Raw genomic sequence first — 27,545 nt, forward strand, 5'->3', positions numbered from 1 at the left:
GGAGAGAAACATCAATGTGTTTTCGCCTCTTGCACGGTCCCCACCAGGGACGCAGCCCATAACCCAAGCTTGCCGACTGGGAATCGAACCAGCGACCCTTTGGTTCACAGACCAGTACTCAATCCACTGAGCCACACCAGCCAGGGCTAAAAATACTTTTATTAGACGAGGAGAAAAGGAGTACAATTATTGGATATAACCATCAATCTCTCTCCCCACTCCCTCCCTTTTTCTTTATTAAACAAAAGCACTCTGTTCCAACAAAAATGCCAATCCTTGAATTTGCAGACAAAAGTTTTAACAGAGTTCTCCGACATTGTCAGATACCTTCCATCCACAAGTACATGCAGCCAGAGACTGAAACAAATCATCCTCGGAGGGTGGAAGATCCAAGCTTGATGAAGTATGTATCAGAATATCAACCCCAGAAAATTCCTGGGTTTTCACGTGAGTGATGTGTTAGGGGAGTCAAAAGCAGGCGACATCCAAACTCCACACGCACCATCCAGCTGACTGAACACAGCGATGCATTCTCAGTGAAGCAACACAGAAAAACTTCAAAGGGAGGGGTGGTCTTCTAAAACCCACCAAACGTGTCATCTTGGGCCTGAAACCATCTTGTTAACTACTTGTTGAGGCTCTTTGTTCTAGATTTGTTTGTATTCAAGCCTTCTTTTTCAGAAGAAATGCAGACACAATTAAATGGTAATTTCATCATCATGCATCTTGAATGCTGCAATTAGTCTAAATGAAATAAAATATACATAAACATATGAAGTAACAGATCTTATTAGAAAACAGCATGAAACTGTTTATAATTCAACTTTCACATTATAAATCAAGCATTAACTAAACCATCCCTTTATAGAAAATCACCTTTATGACACTCTACTATTACACATTCACAGATGAAAAACACTGAAATTCAGAAAAATTAATAATTTCTTTAAACTGGTAAATTGGTAGGACTTCTAGATCTAAAGTGCTAATGGTCTGACTTCAAATCTCTCATACTTGCAGTTATACTGTGGAATGTCCCATATACCACTGTACAGCTATCATGCTCTACAGGGTTTTTTATGTCTAAGGTATTTGCTGCTCCTATTCCACTTCCAACCCCTCCCTCTCCCGCCTCCAACCCCATGCCCACCTTACATAACGACAGGAGGAAAGACGGGCAGGGCAGGGGGCCTACTGATGCACCAGCTCTCAATATCCCTCTGCAGATCGGGCCCATTCAGGGACTCCATCCACAACCACACTAGATTCTGACTACCCCTCAGCGCACTGTTAGGCCTGGTTTCTCTGGACCTCTCATATGTAATTTCGGTTTCTAATTAAGTCTAATTCAGGCATTCCTTCATTTAACAATGAGAATCCACTTCTCTGATATCCCTGCCTCTGGTCTCTTCCCTCTGCTAGCCATTTGGGTATCCATTACTAAGTAAAACATCCAAAATTCACACTCATCACTCCTTAGCCAAGATCACCAGAAGCTCCCTATTACTGATTGACATTGAAAACTCTCCAGTGCTACTATGAGGGAATCACTCACTACTTTGTTTAGTGCCGTTATGCAGTCCTGAATTTGCCTGACGTCTGTATTAAAGGCCAGGCTGTAAAACCTGTAGTGGTTTCTAAGGCAACCAGCTGCTTGTTAATGGCAGTTACGTGCTGCAAAAGGAAAGACTTAGAACATTTTTAGTAACTTTCTTACAAACCTACTTATTTAAGTGAAGCATATAAATGAAAATGTAGAAATCCTAATAAATGCTCACAAAGCAAAACTGAACACATCTGTGCTCCCACTGCCCAGATTCACAGCAGCAGATCGAGAAGGAGTGCCCCATCAGGGAACTTGTGACTGGCAGAGGACCGTCACAATGCACCTCCCTTTTCTTCTGCTCTCTGTTGTGTACCAGAGAGGACACTTCGGCTACAGACTTGAGGAACTCAAGACAATTTCCTTTGGGGAAATAAAAAGCAAGCAGTTAGAAGTCTTGTTTACAGAAGGGTCAAAACTGAAATAAAAACAGACATCCCATTCGAGTGTTGCGAATGCAAAACTACCATAGCAAACACAAGAGCAGAACTTATTTCCCATGACATTTAATCCAAGGTGAGTCTTCTACTTAACCAGGACTAGTTTAACCAGGGAACTACTAATAGCTGAAGCTTAGTGAGAATGGCCAAATTGTATCTTGGAGTTTACAGAAGTGTTGGGTGAAACTTCTAAAAAGGTTTCTTAAAAATGAGCAGAGAGAAATGTACGCTGGTTTTCCTCTTCTTCCATCCTGTTGCCCGGTACGTAGCTGTGACCGGTAGAGCCCTGGCACCATCCTGAGCCAGAATAACGAGGGCCACACCACAGTGATGTAAGACTGTAAGAAAATTGGTTCCCAGGACTTTGATAAACCATCAAATGGACCCTGGAGGACCACCTCCACACTTTTTTTACATAAGAAATAAATTTCTAATTTGTTTAAGCCACTCTTCTTTCATCTATGACATACAGTCAAACCTAAACTGAGAGTAACGACACTCCATGTGCCTCCTCATTCAACCCATTTCTGCTTGTCCACCTTCTCTTCACAATGGATCCTGCACACGGGCAGGCTCTCTCTCTCTTTGCGATAGTCCAGTTAAGTCTAATGATGCCTCTTCTTTACAAAGCTAACAACACTACGTCTTCCTTATATGTACTGCTCCTTTATAACATGTTGCAAGAGCACACAATACTCCCTGCAGAACAAGGAGGTGGAAACACTGTTTCCTATTGGCCATCAAGAATTACAATAAAGTTACAGTAATTAAGATAGTGTTGTACTGGCATAGAAACAGACACACAGACCAATGGAACAGATTGGAAAGCCCAGAAATAAACCCATACATCTGCCGCCAACTAATATTTCACAAGGGAGCCAAGCATACTCAATGGAAAAAAGACAGTCTCTTCAAATAAATGATGCTGGGAAAATTGGATATTCACATGTAAAAGAACGAAACTAGACCCCTATCTTATACCACTAACATAAATTAACTTGGAATTGATCAAAGACTTAAACGTAAAACTAGAAACTATAAAATTCCCAGGAGAAAACATTGGAAAAATGCTCCTTGACATTGGATCTTGGCAATAATTTTTTGGATATGACACCTAAGATACAAGAAACAAAATAAAAAATAAGCAGGTAGAACTACATCAAACTAAAAAGCTTCTGCACAGAAAAAAAAAGGACAACGTATGGAATAGTTAAAAAAAATTGCAAGCCATCTATCGGATAAGGGGTTAATATGCAAAATATATAAAGAACTCATATAACTCAGCAGCAAAAAAAAAACAACAAAACCCAAAAAACAAAACAAAACAAAAAAGGAATTCAATTTAAAAATGGGCAAAGGACCTGAATAGACATTTTTTCAAAGGTGGCATCAGGAACATGAAAAGTTGCTCACAGTCGCCAATCATCAGGGAAATGCAAATCAAAACCACAAGATCACCTCACACTTGTTAAAATGCCTATTACCAAAAAGATAAGAAATGGCAAGCACTGGCAAGAATGTGGAGAAAAGGGAACCCTCATGCACTGTCGGTGAGATTGTACATTGGTGCAGCCACTGTGGAAAACAGTAAGAAGGTTCATCAAAAAATTAAAAAACAGAAATGTCTTATGATCCAGCAATTCCACTTCTGGGAGTGTATTCAGAAGGAAAAAACCACTATGTTAGAGAGTCATCTGCACCCCAACGTTCACAGCGGCATTACTTACAACAGTGAAGACATGGAAGCAACCTAAGCATCCACTGATGGACGATGGGATAAAGAAGCTGTGGTAGAGCCCTGGCCAGGTAGCTCAGCTGGTTAGCGCATTGTCCCATATACCAAAAGGCTACGGGTCCAATCCCTGGTCAGGGTACATACAGGAGGCAACCGATCAATGTTTCTCTCTCTTCCCCACTCTTCCTCTCTAAAATCAGTAAAAACACATCCTCTGGTGAGGATTTTTATTTTAAAGAAGCTGTAGTATATAATACACAATGGAGTATTATTCAGACATAAAGGAAATCCTGCCTTTTGCAGCAACACGGATGAAACTTGGGGGCACTATAAGGGAAATCAGTCAGAAAGAGATACTGTACCATCTCACTTATACATGCGAACTTAAGGAAAAAACACAAACTCATAGAAAATAGATCAGGTTTGTGGTTACCAGCAGCAGGGGTCGGCGGTGGGGGCACTGGATAAAGGTGGTCACAGGAAAAAACTACACATTATTAGATAAATAAGTACTGGGGATATGATGTACAATACGAGGACTACAACTAGCACTATAGTTATTTTAAAGTTGTAAAGAGTAAATCCTAAGAGTTGTCATCACAAAGGAAAAAAAACTTTTTGGTTTTTGGACCTATATAAGATAATGGATGTTAACTAAACTTACTGTAATAATCTTTTCACAATATATATAAGTCAACTCATTGTACTGTTCAAGTACACCTTGAACTTACACAGTTATGTATGCCAATGTATCTTACTAAAACCAGAGAAAAGAAAAAAATCCGTAAGAAAAAGGCCAATAATTCAACAGAAAAAAAATGGGCAGAATAGATATTTCAAAACTGGAGACTATCACATGGTCCATAAGCATAGGAAAAGGTATTTGACTTCATGTGTAATTATGGGAAATAAAAATTTAAAAGTGACACCATAACAATACTCAATAAAAATGATTAACATTCAAGTCTGAAAATATCCAGTGTTGATGAGAATGTGAAGCAGTGACGGTAGCGGCTGCTGTGAACTGAAAAGCCTCTCTGGGAAACGGTGTGGAGTTAGCTACTAAAGGTGAGCTTTACCAGTGGCCTAGCAATCCCACTCCCAGAATTACTCAGGCTGGAAGAAAGCAATGTAAAACACATACATAACTGTTCATACCAGCCAAAACTCAGCAGAGCCCCAGAGACTACCAGCAACAGTGGGGAAAAAACTTGACACATTCATAAAGTGGACACTGCACAGCAATAAAAACAAATGAACTTTAGCTACAAGCAATAACAGGTGAGTAAGAAATGTAGTGTTATCAAAAGACGTGTACGTAACATAGGAATTCAACACGTGATTCCTTTTCACATAATGGTAAGTCAGGCAAAACGAAACTAGTATACAGTGTCTAGGGACACATACTTGGGTGGTGGCACATCTATAAAAAAAAGCACGGACACAAATAAGCAGGGTCAGGGTAGCCCTATTATCAGAGGGAGCAAAGTGATGAAGAGGAAGCTCACAGGAGGGGGATTCTGAAAGGCTGGCAATGTCCTATTTCCTGAGCTGGGTGGTAGTTACACAGTGATACTTTTTAATAGAAATATCTCTGTGCCACGCTTTTTAGTTTTATGTCTTTTCTGAATGTGTGCATTTCATAATTTAGAAAAGTTCACAGCCCTGACCAGTGTAGCTCAGCTGGTCGGCCCACAAAGTGAAAGGTCACTAGTTTGATTGCCAGTCTGGGCACATGCCTGGGTTGTGGGTTCAGTCCCAGCTGAGGTACATACAAGAAGCAACTCATCGATGTTTCTCTCCCTTTTCTCCCTTCCTTCCCCTCTCTCTAAAAATAAATAAAATTTTTTTTAAAAGTTCATCTATATCTATAGCTACCTACCCACCTATTTGTATCTGGTTTTAAATTAGGAGAAACAACTGCTCTTCATTATCATGGTTTCCTTGAGAAGAGATTTCCCCCAAACTGCCCTGTATCCCTATCCCCCAGCCTTGGAAAGCTTGACCTAACCAGTGGGGTTCGGAGTAGAAGCTGAGCATGCCTGGCCCAGCTTCTTGCCTTTTTTCTCCTCAAACCTGGGTGTAGAGGGGATGATGTCTCTTCTGTTCCCAACCACATACACAGAAGCTTAGCTGCAAGTTCTGATGGAGGCAGGGGGTGGGGTCGGGGTGGGGGGAGGGCAGACCTCCAGAGTTAGGTGGCAAGTTCAGTTAAAGGGAGGGTAAGCAAATCAACTAGCTATTTCTGGGCTATTCCCTCCAACTGGAGTTTCATAAAACTAATAAAGGTGGTATTTTAGGGTCCAATTTCTGTCTCTCTCGTTTGAAACTGGCAGGGAGAAAAGAGGATGTTATTTGCTTTATCCCTAAAATAAAAAGAACAAATGATTTTTTTTTTATATTCCTTTCTTTGCCACTGACAAACAAGGAGTGACCTCCAATATATACTAGAATTCAACATTTAATTATGAGACAACAAAATCCACAACAAGGACCCATACTATCTATATTTAGAATTATAAATGATACTACTAAATTTTTTAAGTTAGTGACTTACAATCTTGATGAGCTAAAAGAATTACGGTATTGGGGGGGGAGGGCAAAAGAACAATTCGGAATATTACAAGGTGCTATAGCCCCATGCTCAAAGGTGTAGCATAATGGCAGGAGTTCTGGAATGAAAGAGGCCAGAAATCCACACAAGAGCAATGTAATGCTGGGCAGAAAAGCCCAGGCTTTGCTAGCTGAGGCGGTCTGCTCTCCTTGATAAAGCTGTAATACCCACTCTATTCCTCTGTTTCCTAGTCAAGAAACTGTAGGGTAAAAAGAAAATTCCTTCTCCAATATCTTACTGCTCCTGAAAAAAAAAAAAAAAGAAAGCACTGTGCTCCTTCTTATTTTAAACACTTTATTGCTAATTACTGTGGGAAAGAGGGATTGTGAACTTGGAGAATTCATTCTACATTTATTGAGCACGTGTCATAAAGTGCACTAGGTTACTAAGGATGAAGATAAAAACCCAGCCCTGGCCAGTGTGGCTCGGTGGGTTGGAGCATTTTAGGTTCAGTTGTTGATAGTTGTGAGTTTATCATTTTACCGTTCGTAGTTTTGATCTTGTTTTTCAAGATCAAAATAGTGACTTCAATAAGGGACTTCAAATTTTTCATACAATAAGGGCTTGGTGATGATGAACTCCTTTAACTTGACCTTATCTGGGAAGCACTTTATCTGCCCTGCCATTCTAAATGACAGCTTTGCTGGACAGAGTCATCTTGGGTGTAGGTTCTTGCCTTTCATGACTCTAAACACTTCTTTTCCAGCCCCTTCTGGAGAAATCAGCTGACAGTCTAATGGGAACTCCTTTGTAGTCAACTGTCTCCTTCTCTCTTGCTGCTTTAAAGATTCTCGCCTTATCTTTAATCTTGGGTAACTTAACTGATGATGTGTCTTCGTGTGTTTCTCCTTGGGCCCAATTTCTTTGGGACTCTCTGAGGAAGCCTATTTCCTTCACCAGATTGGGGAAGTTCTCCTTCATTATTTATTCAAATAAATTTTTTTAAAGATATATACTTATTTTTAGACATAAGGGAAGAGAGGGAGTGAAACATCAATGTGTGGTTGCCTCTCGTGCACTCCCTACTTCAGACCTAACCTGCAACCCAGGCCAGTGCCCTGAGAAATGAACCGGAATCAAACCGGCCACTCTGTGGTTCTCAGGCTGGCACTAGGTCCACTGAGCCACACCAGCCAGGGCTCAAATAGGTTTTCCATTTCTTGCTCTTCCTCTTCTACTTCTGGCACCCCTATGATTCGTGTGTTGGAATGTTTAAAGTTGTCCTGGAGGTTCCTAAGACTCTCCTCATTTTTTAGCATTCTTGTTTCTTTATTCTGTTCCAGTTGGATGTTTATTTCTTCCTTCTGTTCCAAATCATTGATTTGAGTCCTGGTTTTCTTCCCTTCACTGTTGGTTCTCTGTACATTTTTCTTTATTTCACTTTGCATAGCCTTCACTTTTTCCTCTATTTTGTGTCCATACTCAAATCATTTCTGTGAGCATCCTGATTACTAGTGTTTTGAACTCTGCACCTGATATGTTGGCTATCTCCTCCTCACTTAGTTCTTTTTCTAGAGTTTGATCTGTTCTTTCATTTGGGCCATACTTCTTTGTCTCTGCGCACCCCTTACATTATAAGGTGTGGAGCCTTAAGTATCCACCAGGGTGGAGCAAACCACTTTGCTGCGTTGTCTGTGGGGGAGGGGCCAGAAAGGGAACAGTGCCAATTCCTTGGCTCTTGCCCTGCTTTCAGTCACTTCCCCGCCATCCACAAGCAAACTGGGCCTTCTGATTTTCGGGTAGGTGGCCTTGTGTATGTTCTATGACCCTGTGGGCCTCTCCAACAAATTCTTGGAGTTTCTCCCACCACCGCAACCCCCACAGGTTTTTACAGTCAGAGGTTTTGAGGCTTTAGTTTCCAATGCTGGAACCCTGGGTTGTGTTGTCTACCTCGCTCCCCAGTTGTTCCTTCTGGCTTATCCACAGACGAATGTGGGACCACTCGCTCTGCCAGCTACCGCCTCACCCAGCCAGGCCTATCACCTTGCTGCGTGTCCTCTCTGTCCCTTCTACAAGTTTGGATGAACATGTCTTTTTTAACTCCTTGGTTGTCAGACTTCCATACAGTTTGACTTTCTGGCCGTCCTGGTTGGTTTTTGTTTTTAAATTGGCTGTCGTCCTTTTTCTGGTTGTGCGAGGAAGCGAAGCATATCTGCCCAAGACTCCATCTTGGCCATGAGTCCCCTCTTTTTACTTTTTTTTAATGCAATCACAAATAGAGGACTTAACAAAAGTGGTCTACATTATATTTCTGATGGGTAGCACTGCTCTAGAGAAAAATAAAGATCACCCCTTTACATCGTATTTTTTAAAATAGAGATACTTAAATTAAAAATACTACAAGAGAGCCCCGGCTGGTGTGGTTCAGTAGGTTGGAGCATTGTCCCATACACCAAAAGGCTGCAGGTTCAATTCCTGGTCAGGGCACACACCTAGGCTACAGGTTTAATCCCCAGTCCAGGCATATATGATTGTGTATGGGAGACAACCAATCAATGTTTCCCTCTCACATAAATGTTTTCCCTTCTCTCTCTGTCTCCATCCCTCCCTCCCTCTCTAAAAGAAGCAATGAAAAAATGTCCTCTAGTGAGGATTTTTTTAAAAAGTACTATAAGAGAACCTAGAAATATAAATTAGAATCTGAGGATCGGGATGGATTTCTTAATGAAAACAACAGGTCACACATATATAAGTATGTAGAAATTGATAAAAAAAGACAACCCAACAGGAGAAGGGGTCAAAGGGCAGCCTGGAAATGCACAGAAAAAGAACTAACAACAAAAAGGTACTCTAAATCAGGGGTCCGCAAACCACAGTAATGGTCCGTGGTCCATCAGGAACTGGGCTGCACAGCAGGTGGTGAGTGGTGTGTGAGCAAGTGAAGCTTCGTCTGTACTTACAGCCACTCCCCAACACTTGCATTACCGCCTGAGCTCTGCCTCCTGCCCGGCATTATGGTGAGTTGTATAATTACTTCTCTATATATCACAATGTAATAATAAATAAAGAGCACGATAAATGTAATGCACTTGAATGATCCCAAAACAATCACCCCCGTCCCTGTCTGTGGAAAAACTGTCTTTCATGAAATCGGTCCCTGGTGCCAAAAGGTGTGGAGACCACTGCTCTAATGACTAAGGAAGAGCAAATCCAATTCAAGTAACTAAGACATCTCTGTCTGAAAAAAATAAAAACATAGATAATACCTCTGCCAGGAGTGTGGGAAAGGGACAAGCTTATGCACTGCTGCCAAGGGAAATGTAAAGAGTAACAGGCTTCTGAAAAACCAGTATGGCAATAGCCATTAAAATCAGAATTACATACTATCCTTCAACACAGGAACCTTTTTCACAGAAGTATCTACTGTACACATTGACACATGTTCAGAGAATATGCATTGTAACACTGTTTATGAAGCAGCAAAAAAAAGGAAACTAAGTAACATTCAATAGGAAACAGCGTAAATGTCCATATGCTGCCAAAAGGTTGGAAAACAGTATGGTACCTACAGAACAAAATCAGCTATGCAGTCACTAAAATTGATAAATGAAAAATATCACCTAAATTCTCTTATTGGATAATGTCAGCACTGGCTCCACAGCAGGGAGACAGATTACCTCATCCTATGCTGGTATGGGCATAAACAGCTACAACCTTATAGGAAAGAAGCTAGAGGACTCTATTAGATATTCAAATTTCCACGCCTTTTGACTCAGCAGTCCAGCTTCCAGAAACCTGTCCTCCTAGTGTACAGTGTGAAAGTCTAAACATACACGTGCAAGCACACTCAGTCGTTACACGGCACACCTGAGACTACACAACATTGCATGTCACTCGTATCTCAACAAAGCTGGGGGAAAGACGGATGTACAAGGATGTTCACTATAGACTTTATTTAGAACCTAAATGTGTATTCTAAATAAAATGGCTGAATAAATTATGTACACACAGTGAAGTAATAAGATTTGAAAAAAAAATGAGGTAGCTCTATGTTACTGAACTAAAAGGATAGAAGACAGTATAAAGTATAAAAAGCCCAAAGTGAAGACTGTCTTTCTTTGAAGTTTTTCATAATTACAAAATAAAATTAGGGGGTGGAGGGAATAGATGCCTTGTCTTTCTATGAATAAGAACCTCAGTAATCTGGACAGTGGAGCCCTCTCTGCCCCGACCCACCCACCATACACGACCTCCGTCAGTTTTATATCTGCACCACTAACATACCCATTTTCTCTGTATAAGTCAATGATCATAAGTCTTCTTCTACTCTCCTTTCCTGATATAAAAACAATATTGAAAATGTACGTTTACAGGACTTCCCGCCAAGATGGAGGCATAGGTAGATATGCTCTGCTTCCTCACACAACCAAAAGAAGAACAACAACCAATTTAAAAACAAACAAACAAAAAAACCAACCAGGACTGCCAGAAAATCCAACTGTGTGGAAGTCTGACACCCAAGGAGTTAAAGAAGAAACATTCACCCAGACCCGTAGGAGGGTGGAGACCAGCAGCCAGGGGAGAGAGAGAGGATGCGTGGCTAGGTGGCGGCTGGTGGACCAGGTGGTCCCACATTCGTTTGCAGATAAACCAGGAGGAACAACTGGGGAGCGAAACAGACTACACAGCCCAGGGTTCCAGCACAGGGAAATAAAGCCTCAAAACCTCTGGCTGTAAAAACACGTGGAGTTTGTGGCAGCAAGAGAAACTCCCCATCTCACAGGAGAGTCGGTCAGAGGGACCCACGCAGTCCTAGAATATACACAATCCCACCCACCCAGGAACCAGCACTAGAAGGGCCCAATTCTCTTGTGGGTGGCATGGGAAGTGACTCAGAGACGAGCAAGCAGCACCGTTCCCTCTCTGACCCCTCCCCCACATAAACTGCCTCAATGCAGGGAAGCGGGTTGCTCTGCCCTGGCAATACCTAAGGCTCCACCCCTTATAACAGGGGTGTCAAACTCATTTTCACATGGGGGGGGCACATCAGCCTCGCAGTTGCCTTCAAAGGGCCGAATATAATTTCAACTCCTTAACAGTTAAGGAGTAGTTACATTTATACAGTCCTAGAATTATTTTGTTGCCAGTCAGGGCACATGCCTGGGTGGCCGGCCAGGTCCCCAGTAGAGGGTACACAAGAAGCAACTACACATTGATGTTTCTCTCCCTCTCTCTTTCCCTCCCTTCTCCTCTCTAAAAATAAATAAAATATTTAAGAAAAGGAAAAGTAATGTTTTTAAAAAAGAAGAAACAGATCCAAACTCCAGAAAAAGAACTAAGTGACAAGGAGATGGCCAACCTATCAGATGCAGAGTTCAAAACACTGGTAGTTAGGATGCTCACAGAATTGGTTGAGTATGGGTGCAAAATAGAGGAAAAAGTGAAGGCTATTCAAAGTGAAATAAAGGAAAATGTACAGGGAACCAACAGTGAAGGGAAGGAAACTTCCCTTTAAATCAAAGAGTTGGAGCAGAAGAAATAAACATTCAACTGGAACAGAATGAAGAAACAAGAATGCTAAAAAATGAGGAGAGGCTTAAGAACCTCTCTAGGTTCGTAAGGAAGAACCTCAGTTTCCTCCTTAGGAACTGGGGACAACTTTAAACGTTCCAACATCTGAATCATAGAGGTGCCAGAAGGAGAAGAGGAACAGCAAGAAATGGGAAATTTATTTGAAAAAATAATGGAGAACTTCCCCAATCCGGCAAAGGAACTAGACATGCAAGTCCAGGATACTCAGAGAGCCAAAGAATTTGGATCCAAGAAGAAACACTCCAAGATACATCATAATTACATTAGCCAAGATTAAAGATAAGGAGAGAATCTTAGAACCAGCAAGAGAAAAGGACACAGTTACCTACAAAGGAGTTCCCATGAGACTGTCAGCTGATTTCTCAAAAGAAACCTTGCAGGCAAGAAGGGGCTGGAAAGAAGTATTCCAAGTCATGAAAGGCAAGGACCTACATCCAAGATTACTGTATCCAGCAAAGCTATCATTTAGAATGGAAGGGCAGATAAAGTGCTTCCCAGATAAGGTGAAGTTGAAGGGGTTCATCATTACCAAGCCCTTATTATATGAAATGTTAAAGGGACTTACCTAAGAAAAAGAAGATAAAAAATATGAACAGTAAAATGACAGCAAGCTCACAGTTATTAACAACCACACCTAAAACAAAAACAAAAGCAAACTAAGCAAACAACTAGAACAGGAACAGAACCACAGAAATGGAGACCACATGGAGGGTTATCAACAGGGGAGAGGGAGGAGGGAGAATGAGGGAAACAGTACAGGGAATAAGAAGCATAACTGGTAGGTAGAAAATTGACGGTGGGGGGGGGGGGGTAAGAATAGTACAGGAAATGGAGAAGCCAGAGAACTTACACCTACGACCCATGGACATGAACATGGGGGGGGGGAAATGCTGGAGGGAGGAGCGGTCCAGGGCTGAGAGGGAAAAGGGGAAAAAAAAATGGGACAACTGTAATAGCATCATCAATAAAATATACTTGAAAATAATGTTTATACATTTTCACCTCATTTAAAGAATCAGCTCATTACCATAATTCATTTTTGCATATTACTGTCGGAAACCCCTTGGCTTAAATCAACATCAGCACGCCTGTCACTGTCCCCGCAAAGCCAGGACGCGGAGGCTGACTGCCCGGTCGCCCTACCGAGCACGGCGGCGTTTTGTGACCCAGAACAAGCGCTGCTGCGACAACCCCTGCGGACCCGACAGCACTGGGGGTGCGGGACTTGACGAGTGGAATTGAAGTGTAGTCCCCTCCGAACACTGGCTATCGAAAAGAGTGAACAAAAAGTAAAAGAACCGCAAAGAAAATGTAGACCAACTGTATTTAGCACGTGTGGCCAGAAACCTTTGTAATTTGAATATTTTCCGCCAGTAAACAGCGTGTAGCTCCCAGGATGAGAGGCTACAAACCGCGCATCGTTTGCAAACAGTGTCTCCGGGCCACTGCCCGTCTCTCTCGGTCAGCAAGGCGCACGCCGGTGTGGGGGCGGAGAAGGCCGGGCGAGCTGCCTCCTGAACCCGCAGGGTCCTGCGCTGCTAGCACGAGCTGCTCCGGGCGCCCACCACACCGTCTTTCTCCAGGCCACAGGCCTGCGAAGCCTCCGGCAGCAAGGCCGCTGTGAGGCCCTGGAGTCCGCCCCGGCACCGTCTACCCGCGCGGAGCAGCTCCAGTCGCGCCCCGAGCAGAGAAAAGGCCAGGCCCGGGCTCGCGCGCCGCCTTAGGGCCTGCGAGGCACCGGCGGCTGCGCCGAGCGACGGTCTGAGCGAACACGAGGGAGCGGCAGCGCTCTCGCGGCCCCCACGCCGGCGGAGGCGGAGACCCCCGTCCTCCACGCCCGCCGAGCAGGGCCGGGGCCAGGAGCACCTGAAGCCCACGGCCGCGAGGACTCACCCCCATGCCGGAGACCGCAAAGTAGTCGGAAGTGACGTAGGCGGCGAGACCCGCAGGTCGGCCACGTCAGTGGCCGCCACCTCCACCAGCCACCTGCCCCCGGGACCGGCGGGCGGAGGACACCCGCAGCTCAAAGTCCGCCACGCGCCCCGCCCCCGCGGCTCCCAGCAGCACCCGAGACGCGCCGAGCCCGAGCCCGAGCCGGACAGACGGGGCAGCCTCGCTCACGCGCCCGGCGGCGCCTCACGGGCGATGGGCTTCAGCGCTCAGCCGGGCGCATGCGCGGGCCTCTCCGCAGCGGCGTCCGCGCACCGCCCGACGACCGCGCCGCGGCCACCGGCCCCCCCGTGCCCTCCGCGCCCGCAGCCCGGCCTCACCGCTGGCCTCCGGCCCCCCGCAGGCACGGCCTGGCGCTCCCGCGGCCGCCCGCCGACGCCCGGCTTCCCCTGACTCGGGCGTCCCGGCGCGGCTTCCGTTTCCGGCGAGCATTGTGTGCGCGCTGCGGGGCGAGGGCGGGGGGCGGAGGAAAGAGGGAGGCTGCGCTCCAGCGGCTCCGCGCCCCGCACTGGCGGACCCGAGGCCGGGAAGGTAGGTGCAGTCCCGCCGCCGAGCCCGGGCCGCGGGGCCCGCCCCCAACGGCCGGCTCCACACGCCGCGTCCCAGCGCCCCGCCACTGCGCCACCGGCCCGCACGTAACCACAGCTGCCTCCGCCCGCCTCGGGCCCGGGCGGACGTTCTGCCACCCGGCGACGTCAGCGCGTCCGGCGTTGCTTGGCTACCCCGCCGTCCCCCCGTCCCGCTGCCGCTCGCCTCCCCGGGTGAAACTCGGACGCCGTCGTCGCGGGTCTGGGCTGCTCTCTAGCAGCGGGCAGCCCACCTTCACGCCACACTCCTCACCTGGACACGCGTCCCTTCCTCTGTGCCAACCGCTCCCTCTCTCCAGTACCCTGCACCTGATCTGACGCTAGAAGATGGAGACGGGGGTGGGATCGAGTTGCGTGGACCACGCTCAGGACAGGGTCGCAAGGTGGGCCCCCGGACAGTGGTAGAAGCGAAACGAGAACACGCCTGAAGTTTGCCCTTCTGCAGAGATGCGAGGAACGGAGGGAAACAAATGACGGGCGCAGAGGCGCCCAGGGCCACGCTGTGGCTGTAGCCCCCAGTCCTTCCCATGCTTCCTAAGGTTTCCCCCGTTGTTTTCGCACCACTCTTGGCCAGTCGAGATCCCTAACGCCAGGTCCCTAACTCTACGTGCGATCCAACGCGCCCCAGGTGAGCAGGCCGTGCAATTTCTAGAAGCCTGGGAGACGGCCAGGTCACTACTCAAAGTTGGGGTTCCCTCGGTGGGGAAGCATCATCTAACTAAACAGTCTCTTCTGCTTGAGGAAACACATTGATATCCAAAGACGTTAAACTCCAGTTAGCGTTTGCTCCTAATTAAGCGCTTCACGTGTGCCATCAATAGGTATACAGAAACAATAACCATTGTGAGCCCGACTCATTCTATATAGGGTCGCTTCTCTCTCAGCACGTACACCCACCAAATTTCCTCCCTTCTGTTGGGTTCCTTGGAGAGGAGGGTCAGGGTGGACAGGAGGGGTCATGGGGATGCAGAAATCAACCATTCATGGGTAAAAATTATGTTTTAAGGATAGAGTAGGGGCCAACTTCTGCTTTGTAAATCTCTTTGATGCATTTCCAATTCTTTTGAGGCTTCACTTCAGGGAGATTGTGATTGCCTCTTTGCTTTTCTCTTCCAATCACTCCAAAACCTATTAGCTGGAGGCACCGTACGTCTAAGGAGTTAGTTATCCATAGCTGTTTCTTGGGACTTCAGTTACTGCTGAATATTTAAAATAGACTTTTCAGCCCTCTTTTGAAGAAGTGATTGGCCTGGGCTCAGTAATACATTCTTTAGTATAGTCGCCATGAATTTATCACTTCAGCAGTTTCAAAGGTCCAAATGCACAAATGGAAATGGGATGTTGTGTGAATCATTTCATTCCAAGAAGAGGTCACACTTCCTCTAGGCTAGTCTGATAAAAGGAGGAATAATACCAAAACTTTCCTGGAAAGAGGAGGTTTTACCCTTGCATAACTAATTCCTCTTGAGAAAGTGAGAGAACAGTGGCAGAGAATCGGGCTCAGGTTCCAGTGGACTACTGTGATAAAATTATTCTGTAACATTAAATTTTCTATACCTAATTTATGAGAGCTTAATGCTTTGACTTTTATGGCACTCTGCACTGTCCCAAGCTCCTTTCTCATCTATTAGAAAAATATGCAAAACTAGGGATACATTGGTCTAGAACTATTGGTTTTAGGATAGAAGCGGGATGAGCCTGGATCAGGAGAAATACGCAGAGCTAGAGTTGAAGGAAACCTCTGTTTCTAACAAGGGAAAGCAGAGATAAAAGAAGGTACTGGGGGTTGTGTGTCAGTTTGCTGGCGAGGAAAAAAAAAAAAATAGATCGATGGCCAGGAATCACAAGTTTTGGAAATGGAGAAACAAAAGGTTGAATCTAGTGACAGAGAAGATGTAAAATACCAACATGGGGCTGAATCTGCAGCTAGGACTTTACATGTGGGTAAATGTCAGGACAGGGATGCAAAGAAATTAAACCTCCAACTAACATTCTTGTCTGCCCTCTTCCTATCCCTAAGTTAAATAATGGCAGAGACAAGTCTGTTAGAGGCTGGAGCCTCTGCATCTTCCACAGCTGCGGCTCTGGAGAACTTACAGGTGGAGGCGAGTTGTTCTGTGTGCCTGGAGTACCTGAAGGAGCCTGTCATCATTGAGTGTGGGCACAACTTCTGCAAGGCTTGCATCACCCGCTGGTGGGAGGACCTGGAGAGGGACTTTCCTTGTCCGGTCTGTCGCAAGACCTCCCGCTACCGCAGTCTTCGCCCTAATCGTCAGCTAGGCAGTATGGTGGAAATTGCCAAGCAGCTCCAGGCTGTCAAGCGGAAGATCCGGGATGAGAGCCTCTGCCCCCAGCACCATGAGGCCCTCAGCCTCTTCTGCTATGAGGACCAAGAAGCTGTATGTTTGATATGTGCAATTTCCCACACCCACCGGGCCCACAACGTCGCGCCACTGGACGATGCCACACAGGAGTACAAGGTGGGGAACTAGACACACGATGTCAGTGCAGGGCATAAGGGAGGAGTACAGAGGAGGGGGGCTCCCTGGGAAGAGGATCATATGAGGGGGGACCCAAAAAAACCGGAATTATTTTCTGCAGGGTGGGCCCCTTGTAGTACAGGCTTCCCCCACTAGGTGAGTGTTCTAAGAAACCCATCTGTGTCGGTGTACCAGCTGGCGTTGTTGTGAGAGGCTGCGTTCGGCTTCAGTGAATTTTTTTTAAGGCTGTCAGTGCATTTGCCTATTTCATGATGGGTGATTTAAGAGCGCACTTGCCCTCACCTCACTGAATGTTCAGCAGTTTTTGACCAAAAACAGCATGACCCCCATGCCCTACCCTTCCTATTCACTGATCTTGCCTCAAGCGACTTTTTTTTTTGTTTCCCTGAATGAAAAAAGTCCTCAAACAGAAACGTTTTGCCAATGTGGAAGAGGTGAAACAAGAAACGGCAGAAGCACTAAAAGACATCAAAATCGACGAGTTCAAAAACTGTTTTGAGCAGTGGAAAAAATGTCTCAATAGGTGTATTGCATCAAATGGAGAGTACTTTGAAGGTGACTGAAGTTTAAACATGTAAGAATAAATACACAATATTTTATAAATAAATTCCGGGTCTTTTTGGGTCCCCCCTTGTAAGCTCCTGAGGGCAAGATTGTATCTGGCCCTCGCTCTGTAGCCCCCTCAGAGCTGCATAAGCAGGGGACATAGTACGTCTGATTAATTGTACTCAAGCTTGAAGAAGAGCAATGGCGAGGAGTGCCCCAGAATTTCTCTCTGGCTTTTCTGACATGTTTGAGTATGAGCAGTCTTGGACTGTATCATACCTTGCATAAATAAATGAGACCGCGTGGAGAAGATCTGAGTTAGGAAGGACTGAAAGGCGGTCTGGTTTCTTCGTTCTGTCCCTCTGCTCATAGTGCCCCTTCCCTTCCCATTGATATTGGGAACGGTGTCATTTCCCTTCCAGCTGTTCACCACCAGAGGAAGGCAGATCAGTCTTGTTTGCATCTTCCCCAGAGAATGAGTTGCATGGCATCTGGTTTAAATTATTACTGGGACACAGTGTAAATGTTCGAGTAACAGAAACTAGAGATTTTAATGTCTTAGCACTTCGTCATGTACTTTGCTTAATTATGTTAATAAAATCTTGGCTATGAGATTTCAGGTAGTTTACAGTATAAGTAATTTAGATTTCATATTTGCAGGTAGTTAGGTTTGGGTGGGAATACAAGGTTAAAGAAGGACATTAGGAGACAGAAGGTCACTTTGACAGTGATAGGCAGTTACTTGAGTTAGGAGATGGATAGGGCTGGTGACCACTGAGCTTCAGTGAGAGGGAAGTTTTGGTGAGCAAAGAAGGCGACAGGGACAGGCCGGTGGCAGGAAGAGGAACCTGTACGAAGTTGAGACGGATAGGATGCAAACAAACAGTTTAAAACAAATGGGCTAACATTGGAATGTAGGCTATGCCAGTCAACCCCAGATGCCACCTTTCCCACTTCCACCCCTCAGGAAAAACTGCAGAAGTGCCTGGAGCCCCTGGAGCAGAAGCTGCAGGAGATCACCCGCTGTAAGTCCTCTGAAGAGAAGAAGCCTGCAGAGCTCAAGGTAAAGGCAAGAGATCCCGTTGGGGCCTCATGGCAGGCGATGAACCACACATTAACTACATGTTATTTAACCCACCAGTTCTGATCCATTAGAACAACGCTGTGCTCTCAGAAAAGATGGTGTTTTCTTAGGCTTGACTGTCATTAAACATTGCACTTAAGATGACTTGTCCTGAGTTAGGCGTTGAGGAGAAGGATCCAAGGAGTGAAGGACAGAGTGTCTTACGTCTGGCGAGTTGAGAGTCCAGCGCCTCTTGGTCTCCTTTTCTTTGCACGGCAGGGAAGGAGGCCCTGCTGAGAGTGCAGGCATAGGAGTTTCTTAGAGGAACTGAGGGGAGGAGAATTTGGAAGGTTCTCAGGGGAGGAAGGGAGACGGAACTGACCAAGAGTTTCCAGAGCTGCCCAGTGACATTAGGACCACATTATCTTAAGTACGCTCAAAATGCCAGGTGACATTCCTAGAATGTTCTTTCCCTCCCCATCCTCCACCTGTAGGATCCTATCTGTCCTTTAGGCAGCTCGAAAGCCACTTCCTATGCAGCTGTTCCTGACCCTTCAGAAAGTAGCTCTCTTAATTTTAGTATAGTTTTGCATCTTTTTCATAGCATTACCATATTTGTAATGTGATGTTTTGGTATCTGTCTTATTTCTTCTATTGGTCAGTGAAAAAACATTAATAGTAACAGTAATAATAACTAATATTTATTGAATTCTGTGCATTAATTCGTTGAGTGTTCATGACATTCAAAACTTACAGCCCAGTGTTACGTCTTAGGGTTCTGCCCCGGCTGGACTTATGAGTTCCGGCTAGATAACGAGAAGCCAGATAACAAAGGGAAGGAAGTCGTAAGGTCATCTTTGGCAAGTGTGGACTTAGATACCTTGTAAGGTAGGAGTTATTACCCCCAATTCACACAGGTGGAAACAGCCTGGGTAGTCCAAGTCCAGTTCGAGATCATACAGCCCGTTTGCGGCACAACCAGGGACACTAGTTCAGCCCCCGCCCTCCTCAAGCTCACAGTCAAGCAGATAAAATAAATGATAATATGGCGTAAAAAGCATAGTTGCAAGTTCATAAGAGGATAACATAGAAATTGGACTTCATAAAAGGATTCCAGAAGAAATATGAGCTTTTGGTGTTGAGATTTCAGGCTCACCAGAAATTAAACACATTTGAAAATAGTAGAAACACTAATTTTTTACCAATGACATTTCAACAGAAAGCAAGTGTTGTTATCTTAGTCCTTTATACATTTTAACAAAGCAAACATTTGAATTTTTTAAATTCAACTATTTTTGATTGCAAAGGTGAACTTTTAAAAAAAGTTCTTTGATCTTTTGGAGGGCTCCTGAGAAACTTAAAATATATGCAAATGAAGCTTCTTCCCAGTTATTAACTTTCCTCTTCCTGTTCATCACCTTCTTAAAGGTAAGGATAGAAAGGGGAATAAAAATGTTTAAATCCTTCTAAATACTTAAACAGAGATGTGGTATTTTTAAAAATGTAAGTTACCACCAACCTTCCTTTTGTGACCATTTGAATTCTCCCTCCTTTTCACTCGTCTCCGCCTCCAAAATCAGACCCAAGGCCCTTTTAAAAAATAATTTGTAATTATTTTTTTATGTAGATAAAAATTATCTATCTACATAATTTTAAAAAGAGACTTTCCTGTCCACATATAGTGTAATATAATGAAAAGAAAAGTAATTTGTAACAAAATACGCTGTGTAATAATTGAACATGGCTGCTCTGAAAGACGCTGCAATACAGTTTTGCCCTTGCACTTACACGCGGCATCGTCGCCAACGCAGCAGACACAAACTCCGACTGAAGTAACATTGTGAAGTAACGTTATTGTGGAGTAACGTTGTTGACTCAGATACCACACGCATCTCAGCTCATGGTAACATAATTTTCAAAATGATAAATAACTTCTGGTAAAGTTAAAAAAAAACACCAAAATACAGTCTTATTCAGCCATTCCTGAAAAATTCAGGTATGTTGAAAATGTATAAGAGATACTCTGTTTGCATATACAGTGGCACTGAAGTTCAGGCCCGTGGTTTTGAATGTGCAGCAGAACATTAGAAAATAGTGCAGGACAGTTCATCAGGGTTGAACAATATGTGAGGCAGGGATGTCTCACAAATTGGAGGAGTAGCTAGCATTTTTTCCAGGGGTGCCCCCAATCATGGCAGATAAAACAATGCACCCCATCCTGTCTCCAAAATACACCTAGAGGGAAGTGAAATACCCTCCTTAAGAACCACTGCCCTACAAATACAGAGTGAAAAAAGAGAAGGAATTACAGGGTTATGTGAGGGAGAGCCATTTTGCTTCCTTTTTACCACATTTATGAATCTCAAATTCCACCCATCCATCACCCCTAAACACACACACAGGCTGCTGTGCTTTATGTAAGGGTAAATGTAGTGGAAAAGTACTTGCTTTGAATGTGGGCCTGAGAGGGCAACCGTGAAATGGGAGCAGCGGCTGCTCTGGCACTGGAGCTGGAGCTAGTCAGCCTCTCCCAGAAACTAGCTTGAAATCCAGAAACAGCAGGCTCATACGGCCTGTCCTGGCTTTGGGGTGCCGCTCCTTCTTCACTCTCAGCCCTGCCTTTCAGTGCCTGTCCACTTCCTCCTTCCATAGTCCCAGCCTCTGCTTCTTACTTTGCTCCCCTCTTGGGTTGATTCCTCCCGGTCAGTGACATCACACTTGGAGAATCCTCCTCTGGGGAGATCATTTCTTGTTGCAGTAGAGGCACAGAAGGAAGATGTGTTTGCTGATAACCTGCAGAAATAGTTCTGGCTGGTGTTTGAGTCCTTTGCTATCAAATTTCAGGAATGTTAGAGGTTCAAGTGTATATTCTGGCTGAGAGAAAGCATGTTTCAAATTTCAAGCAACTCATTTACTAAGAAACTTTGGGCCCTGGTTGGTGTGGCTCTGTGGATTAAGCGTGGGCCTGCCAATCAAAGGATTACTGGTTCAATTCCCAGTCAGGTCACAAGCCAGGTCTCCAGTAGGGGGAGTGCAAGAGGCACCACACATTGAATAAAAAAAAAAAAAAAGAAAGAAACTTTGGAACCTGTTCCTAGGATGGCAACTGTCAATTCTCTGAAGTGACGTGAAACTATTTAACAGGTTGGGCCCTGAAATCTACATTTATATTTGTAACAGTCCACTACTAAAATCTTACTGATTCTGATACTTTTGCACTTGGTTCTATGTGATATTTTCAACATACAAATGATGACAGTCTTACCTCATCACTTTCTGGTATTTGTACTTTCTTTTTCTTAACAAATTATAATGGCTAGAACTTTATCATCACCTATATCAGATATTTCTGATAATTGAAGTGGTTTGTCATATTCTTGAGTTCTTACGTCTTAAATTATTTTTACTAAAACATAAAAATACAGCTTTTTAGAAGTTAATATAATTAAAGAAAATTAAAACTTTTTTCAACATTGATTTTTATCGCCCCGGTGGTCTTCACTCCCAGGACATTAGTGGGGTGACAGTGGAGATAGAGGCATTCTTTACAGAAGGAAATTGCAATGGAGAGAAACATGAGTGTCCTGTTAAACTGCTCTTAATGACACTGAATCTGTGTTAATTCATACACATGGCAGGTGGGAAACAGGACCCTGTAGCCCACTGGCTCTGCTAAACATAGCTCCCTCCCTCTTTTCTCAGAGACTAGTGGAGAGTCGCCGACAGCAGATCTTAAAGGAATTTGAAGAGCTTCACAGGCGGCTGGATGAAGAGCAGCAGGTGTTGCTTTCACGGCTAGAGGAGGAGGAACAGGACATTCTGCAGCGCCTCAGAGAAAATGCTGCTCACCTTGGAGACAAACGCCGGGACCTGGCCCACTTGGCTGCCGAGGTGGAGGGCAAGTGCTTACAGTCAGGCTTCGAGATGCTTAAGGTTCGACCTTTGCCCCTGCGTAGTCCCTCAGGTGGAGCACAATATAGCTTTGCACAGGCTGTTCTGTCAGCCCGGGATGCTCACCTCTCTGCTTTGCTTCTTTAAACCCAGTTCTTTCCCCTAGACATGCTCAAAGCATCTATTTCTACAGAAAGGCTTCTCTGATTTCTCCCGTCCCCTTCTAATCATTTCTGTGTTCTTATGTCTTGTCAACAATTATGTGCTTATGCCAAAGAAAAAAATCCACTCTTTTGAAAGGAGGGAAATCTAGTCTGAATTCATGAAAAAAGCTATGCATTAAAAATTGTGTAAATGCAGTTACCATTACTTTTAAGTCCTGGAACTTGATTTACCTACTGCTAAAAAAGAATAGAAACTAGTTTGAAAGACACTTGAAATTATGTATAAAAATATATTGTTTTTGATTGTAAATGCCTCTCAACTGTTTGGAATCGTTTGTTCTCTTAAGCAGACGCATGGTGTTAGCAAGGCTGTAGGAAATATGTTTCTTTCCTTAGAGCAGACTGCCAGCTTTGAATCAGTGAGGTGCCGCTGTACATTGATGTGCATGCCGATGTGCTCCTTGGTGTTTACTCTCATGTCCTTCCATGTATGTGCGTTCTGCCTTCCACATTAAACTGGGAAATCCTGGGGGGCAGAGATTTGTCTTCTTTGTCTTCTGGACCCCAAGTATGCGCAAATCAGGATTGGCACGCAGTTCTTAATGTTTACTAACCAGTACGAGACAGGGGACACCAAACGACAGTGGGGAGTATGACCCATTCTGTACCACTAGTCTGGAACTGTCTGACGGTCCTCGAGGAGACAGGTGTGTGGTTGGTACTTGGGGGACAGAGGGAAGAGCAGACACAATCCCTGCACTGCACTGAGCTCCCAGGGTCCTTGAGGAACAAAGACGAACACAAGAAACCGTTTGGAAGTGATGCACATTCCCAAGCTTCATGGTGCCCAGAAGTTGTAAGCGGGAATGAGGTTGGGAGAGATGTACTCAGATCCCTCTGGAACTCTCTCATTGTGACCCTCAGTTTGCCTGGTGCCTGTTTTAGAGATCTAGAACTTTTCGGAGGAGGGGGATCCTTTTGCCTGTAGGAACAGGCAAAAGGATCCCCCTCCTCGACTACCAGCACCAATATTGCTTTCTTTTCTCCTTCCCTCTAGGATGTCAAAAGTACCCTGGAAAAGTAAGTGATTCCTGCATCTCTCTAAGTGAGTGAGGTCTTGGCTTAGAGACAGAGTACAGTGAGGAGCTGGGGGAATAGGGATGGAAGGCCAGGCAGCTTCTGGGCAGGATGTGGGAAAGGTTTGTTACCGCAGTGAAGCCGGCTAGAGAGTGATCATCAGGAATAACAGCCCCTCCCCTTCTTCCCGCTGAGTGCCAGACTTTCTTGTTAGGAAGGAAGGTATCCAGGTGACTAGAACCAGATCCTACCTGTGCCCGTAGGTGGAACTGTGTCCAAACTAGATGGGAGGAGGAAAGGCTTGGGAGAAGGGAGGGTAAGTGCCCATTTGCATGAAATATAACAACATCCCAGAAAGTTCTGAGACTCTTAAGATAAGGATTTGTCCAAGGGACTGTATGGCTCTCCATAGAGTGGCAAAAGAAAGCAATATGCAAGTGTTTGTCCTTAGGTAGGAGGGAGAAAGTGGGAGGATGGAGCTTCCCCTGACCCTGCCCTTTCTTCCCCTATCTCCCTGTCCCTCCTAGATGTGAAAAGGTGAAGACCATGGAGGTGACTTCAGTATCCATACAACTTGAAAAGAACTTCAGCAATTTCCCCCGACAGTACTTTGCCCTAAGGAAAATCCTTAAACAGCTAATTGGTGAGTTCTTCCCAAAAGGAAAGGAACAGAGGCGACAGGCAGAGAGAAGCAAGTGTTAGGTCCTGCCTCCTGTGGGCTTCAGCTGCCCTATGGGTGTCTCCCTCGCCCACACCCACACCCACCCCTCACCCACCTTTGGATCTCTCAGAGTCCCAGAACTCCGCCTGAAAAGCCTCAGGCGTCCTCTGCTTTTAGGCCCACACTTTCTTCATAGGGACTGAGGAAAGTTAAATAATTCCCCTAGAACTTGTTCACTCTTGAAACTGAACGAGAATGTCATTAATAATTTGTGCACAGAAAATAGTCACAAACCAGGACTACCCCTAACCCCTGAGGTGTCTTCTCTGTGTCCTTCTCAACACACACTTTCCATTCTTGCCCCGCACTGTGCCTGGTGCTTCTCTGCAGTGAGGTGATGGTGTCAGGGACCGTGGAGGGAAGACCAGGCGCGAGGAGCGTAAACCACGAGCCCCTGCAAAGTGAAGAGCACATTACTTGCTTATTTTAGGGCTGGGGTGGAAAGCGAAGCCAGGGTCCCCTCCCGCCCCTAAGTGGCTGTGGATGGAGCAGGGTAACCAACCTCGGCCTCTGGCGGCCGCTGGAGGAGCAGGCTGGGTAAGGCAGGCTGGGAGAGCAGGCAGGGCGTGCAGCCGTCCCCGTCCTCATCCAGCTCCCCACTCTGGCTTCTCCCGCCAGCGGACGTGACCCTGGACCCCGAGACCGCCCACCCTAACCTAGTTCTGTCGGAAGACCGTAAGAGCGTCAAGTTTGTGGAGACGAGGCTCCGGGACCTACCTGACACGCCGCGGCGCTTCACCTTCTACCCTTGCGTCCTGGCTACCGAGGGCTTCACCTCGGGCCGGCACTACTGGGAGGTGGAGGTGGGGGACAAGACCCACTGGGCGGTGGGCGTGTGCCGGGACTCTGTGAGCCGGAAGGGCGAGCTGACCCCGCTGCCGGAGACCGGCTACTGGCGGGTGCGACTGTGGAACGGGGACAAATACGCGGCCACCACCACGCCTTTTACTCCTTTGCACATCAAGGTGAAACCCAAGCGGGTCGGCATATTCCTAGACTACGAGGCCGGCACGCTGTCTTTTTACAATGTCACAGACCGCTCGCATATCTACACCTTCACTGACACTTTTACTGAGAAACTGTGGCCCCTCTTCTACCCGGGCATCCGGGCCGGGAGGAAGAACGCCGCGCCGCTTACCATCAGGCCCCCCACGGACTGGGAGTGACAGGCGGGACGGGAATACCTGGAACGGGGCAGGACCGAGAGCAGCGGGCCTGCCTTCCTGAGACCTGGAATGTCTTCGCGTCTGCCTGGTTCCAGTCCTGAGCCAGCGGGGGGAACCCTCGGGCTCCGGAGGGTCTGGGAGGAGGCCTGGGTGGGACTGGTCTGGGCCGGAGCGCAGCTGTTCTCCCCCTTGACCGTCTGAGTGAGGAGCCAGGCCCCAGGGGAGGGTCCCCCCGCGAGTTCCTCAGGTGTCCTGTGGCGCGGGACAGGCCGGGGAGGAAGGAGAGGCTTTTCCAGAATCAACACATCTCTGGGAGAGCCTGGCGTGACAGAAGCCCTGACACTGCATGGGGGTCTCTAGCCCAGAATGGCAGAGCACAGAGGCGTGTGCACCTCCAGACTGAACTGGAGACGAATGGCAGTTGCTTTCACGGGTCTAGAAGTTGAGTTTTTCCAAGAGCGGAGATTGGGCATCAAAAGTTTAGAAAGAAGGTCAGGGAAGGCGGCTGAAGGAGCGAGTCCCTAGAGACTAATGCAGTGGAGCGGATTTCTTTGGTCTTCTGCCCCCAGAGTGAGGTTGCCGTTGTCAGCAGACTGGCCAGAGGAGAGGGTGAGAGTGAGGAGCAGGGCCCGGGTCCCCATCGCAGCCTTCAGCAGGAGGGGCTCGCTGCCGGCCTCCTTGTGGTTGAGAGTCTCCAGGAGTCGGTCACCTTCCTCTTCGGGGGGAGGTGCCCGAGATCCTGCAGGGCAGTCCACCCTCTAACCGCTTTGCCAGGGGAACCTGGGAAGGAGAGTCAGGGATCAGAGAAAGAGACATGGGTTTCTACCCAAAGCTCTGGCCTTAAAGAATGTTGCTAAATAGTTACTCCCAATTGTTAGCCTTATTACCTGGCTAAGGTGTCCCAGCCAGGAAGGGAGAAAGGAAATGGAGTCTTCCTCACTCTGAGGACAGGGTGGAGACGGGCGGCCGGTGCGGGGAAGGGCGGGATGGGCGACTTCCTGGTGCCTGTGTGCGTCTGGCCTGGAACTGGTGGTCACAGGAGCCAGTCTTTTGCGTGTTTGCTGCCATCCTTCACCGTCTGCCATTTCCTCTATCAGAGAATGTAAATCACTTAATGTTAGGCCAAAATAACCAATCTGTAGGGTACGTATGTTGTCAAGAAAGGTAAAGTAATACATGCCAAACCAAACCGGAATGACTTGGACTATCAGCTGCGTGGATGATGGGGTCCACAGAAGGCTGGGATACGAAACTGCAGCCTAGTGAGGACACTCGGTTCCTCCCGCCACCTCAACAGGGCTCCCTTCAGACTCTCCTCTTACCTTTGTGCCTTGACTGTGGTTCTTTGTGGCAAGATGCTTTGGTTGGTAAAACAATATGGAACAAAGGATCCACTGAAGTGATCTCTGTGTTGTGTGGTAATTTGACAACGGTTTCCCTTGTGTGTGATGTGTGAGAACGACTGTTAAAAATGCATGTCCCGGGCTTACCCTTAATGGTTCACGGTCTGTGGTCCACCTACATTTTAAGCATACTTCTTTCATTTGATTCTGGGGATACTTGTGAAACTCATCCCTGAAGAGGTTTCAGCCACTGCTTCTGAGCTGGAGGCCTGGCCCCCTGCCCAGCCTGATGGGGGGTGAGAGGGGAGAAAGACCTCACCCTCCCCTGCGCAGGCTGCCCTCTTCCTGTCTCGGTTCATTCCTGTTCTGCTCCTCCAGCTCACATCCCTCTACTCTGACCTCAGGAATCGGTGGCCCTTAACTACGAAGCAGAGGCAAACAGGATGCCAAAAAGAACAAAGGGGGCACAGAAGGGTCAGGGGAGGGGTTGTGACCCAGGTCTGTCAGTGTTGGGGGTGGGGTGCAGTTTCGGGGGCAGGAGATAGTGGTGTCAGGTCTCTGTGTCCCGATACCTACGACTGGGAGTTCCTGAGGGTCACCTGCTGTGTGTGT

The 27,545-nt window shown here is 46.3% G+C and overlaps 1 protein-coding gene and 1 long non-coding RNA gene across 4 annotated transcripts; one reads left to right on the plus strand and one right to left on the minus strand.

Annotated features, from left to right (window-relative positions):
* Positions 1-141: 141 nt before the first annotated feature.
* LOC139440341 (uncharacterized) lies at positions 142-14,326 on the minus strand. Its single transcript, XR_011650526.1, has 2 exons — positions 14,195-14,326; positions 142-744 (listed from the first exon to the last, which is right to left on the minus strand). It is a non-coding gene; the product is annotated as an uncharacterized lncRNA (long non-coding RNA).
* Positions 14,267-27,010, plus strand: TRIM39 (tripartite motif containing 39). Of its 3 annotated transcripts, none has more exons than XM_053913520.2 (7): positions 14,267-14,405; positions 16,482-16,941; positions 18,476-18,571; positions 22,274-22,504; positions 23,684-23,706; positions 24,231-24,346; positions 25,043-27,010. In XM_053913520.2, the coding sequence occupies exons 2-7, from the start codon at positions 16,489-16,491 to the stop codon at positions 25,588-25,590; spliced, it is 1,467 nt and encodes a 488-aa protein (XP_053769495.1). In that variant the 5' UTR covers positions 14,267-14,405; positions 16,482-16,488; the 3' UTR covers positions 25,591-27,010. The 3 variants fall into 3 exon arrangements, with proteins under 3 accessions (XP_053769495.1, XP_045049276.1, XP_045049277.2); XM_045193341.3 differs by lacking the exon at positions 14,267-14,405 and adding an exon at positions 14,660-14,844; XM_045193342.2 differs by lacking the exon at positions 14,267-14,405 and adding an exon at positions 14,851-15,089.
* The last annotated feature ends 535 nt before the right edge of the window (positions 27,011-27,545 follow it).

This window comes from Desmodus rotundus, chromosome 11, assembly GCF_022682495.2.
Source record: "Desmodus rotundus isolate HL8 chromosome 11, HLdesRot8A.1, whole genome shotgun sequence".
NCBI lineage: Eukaryota > Metazoa > Chordata > Mammalia > Chiroptera > Phyllostomidae > Desmodus > Desmodus rotundus.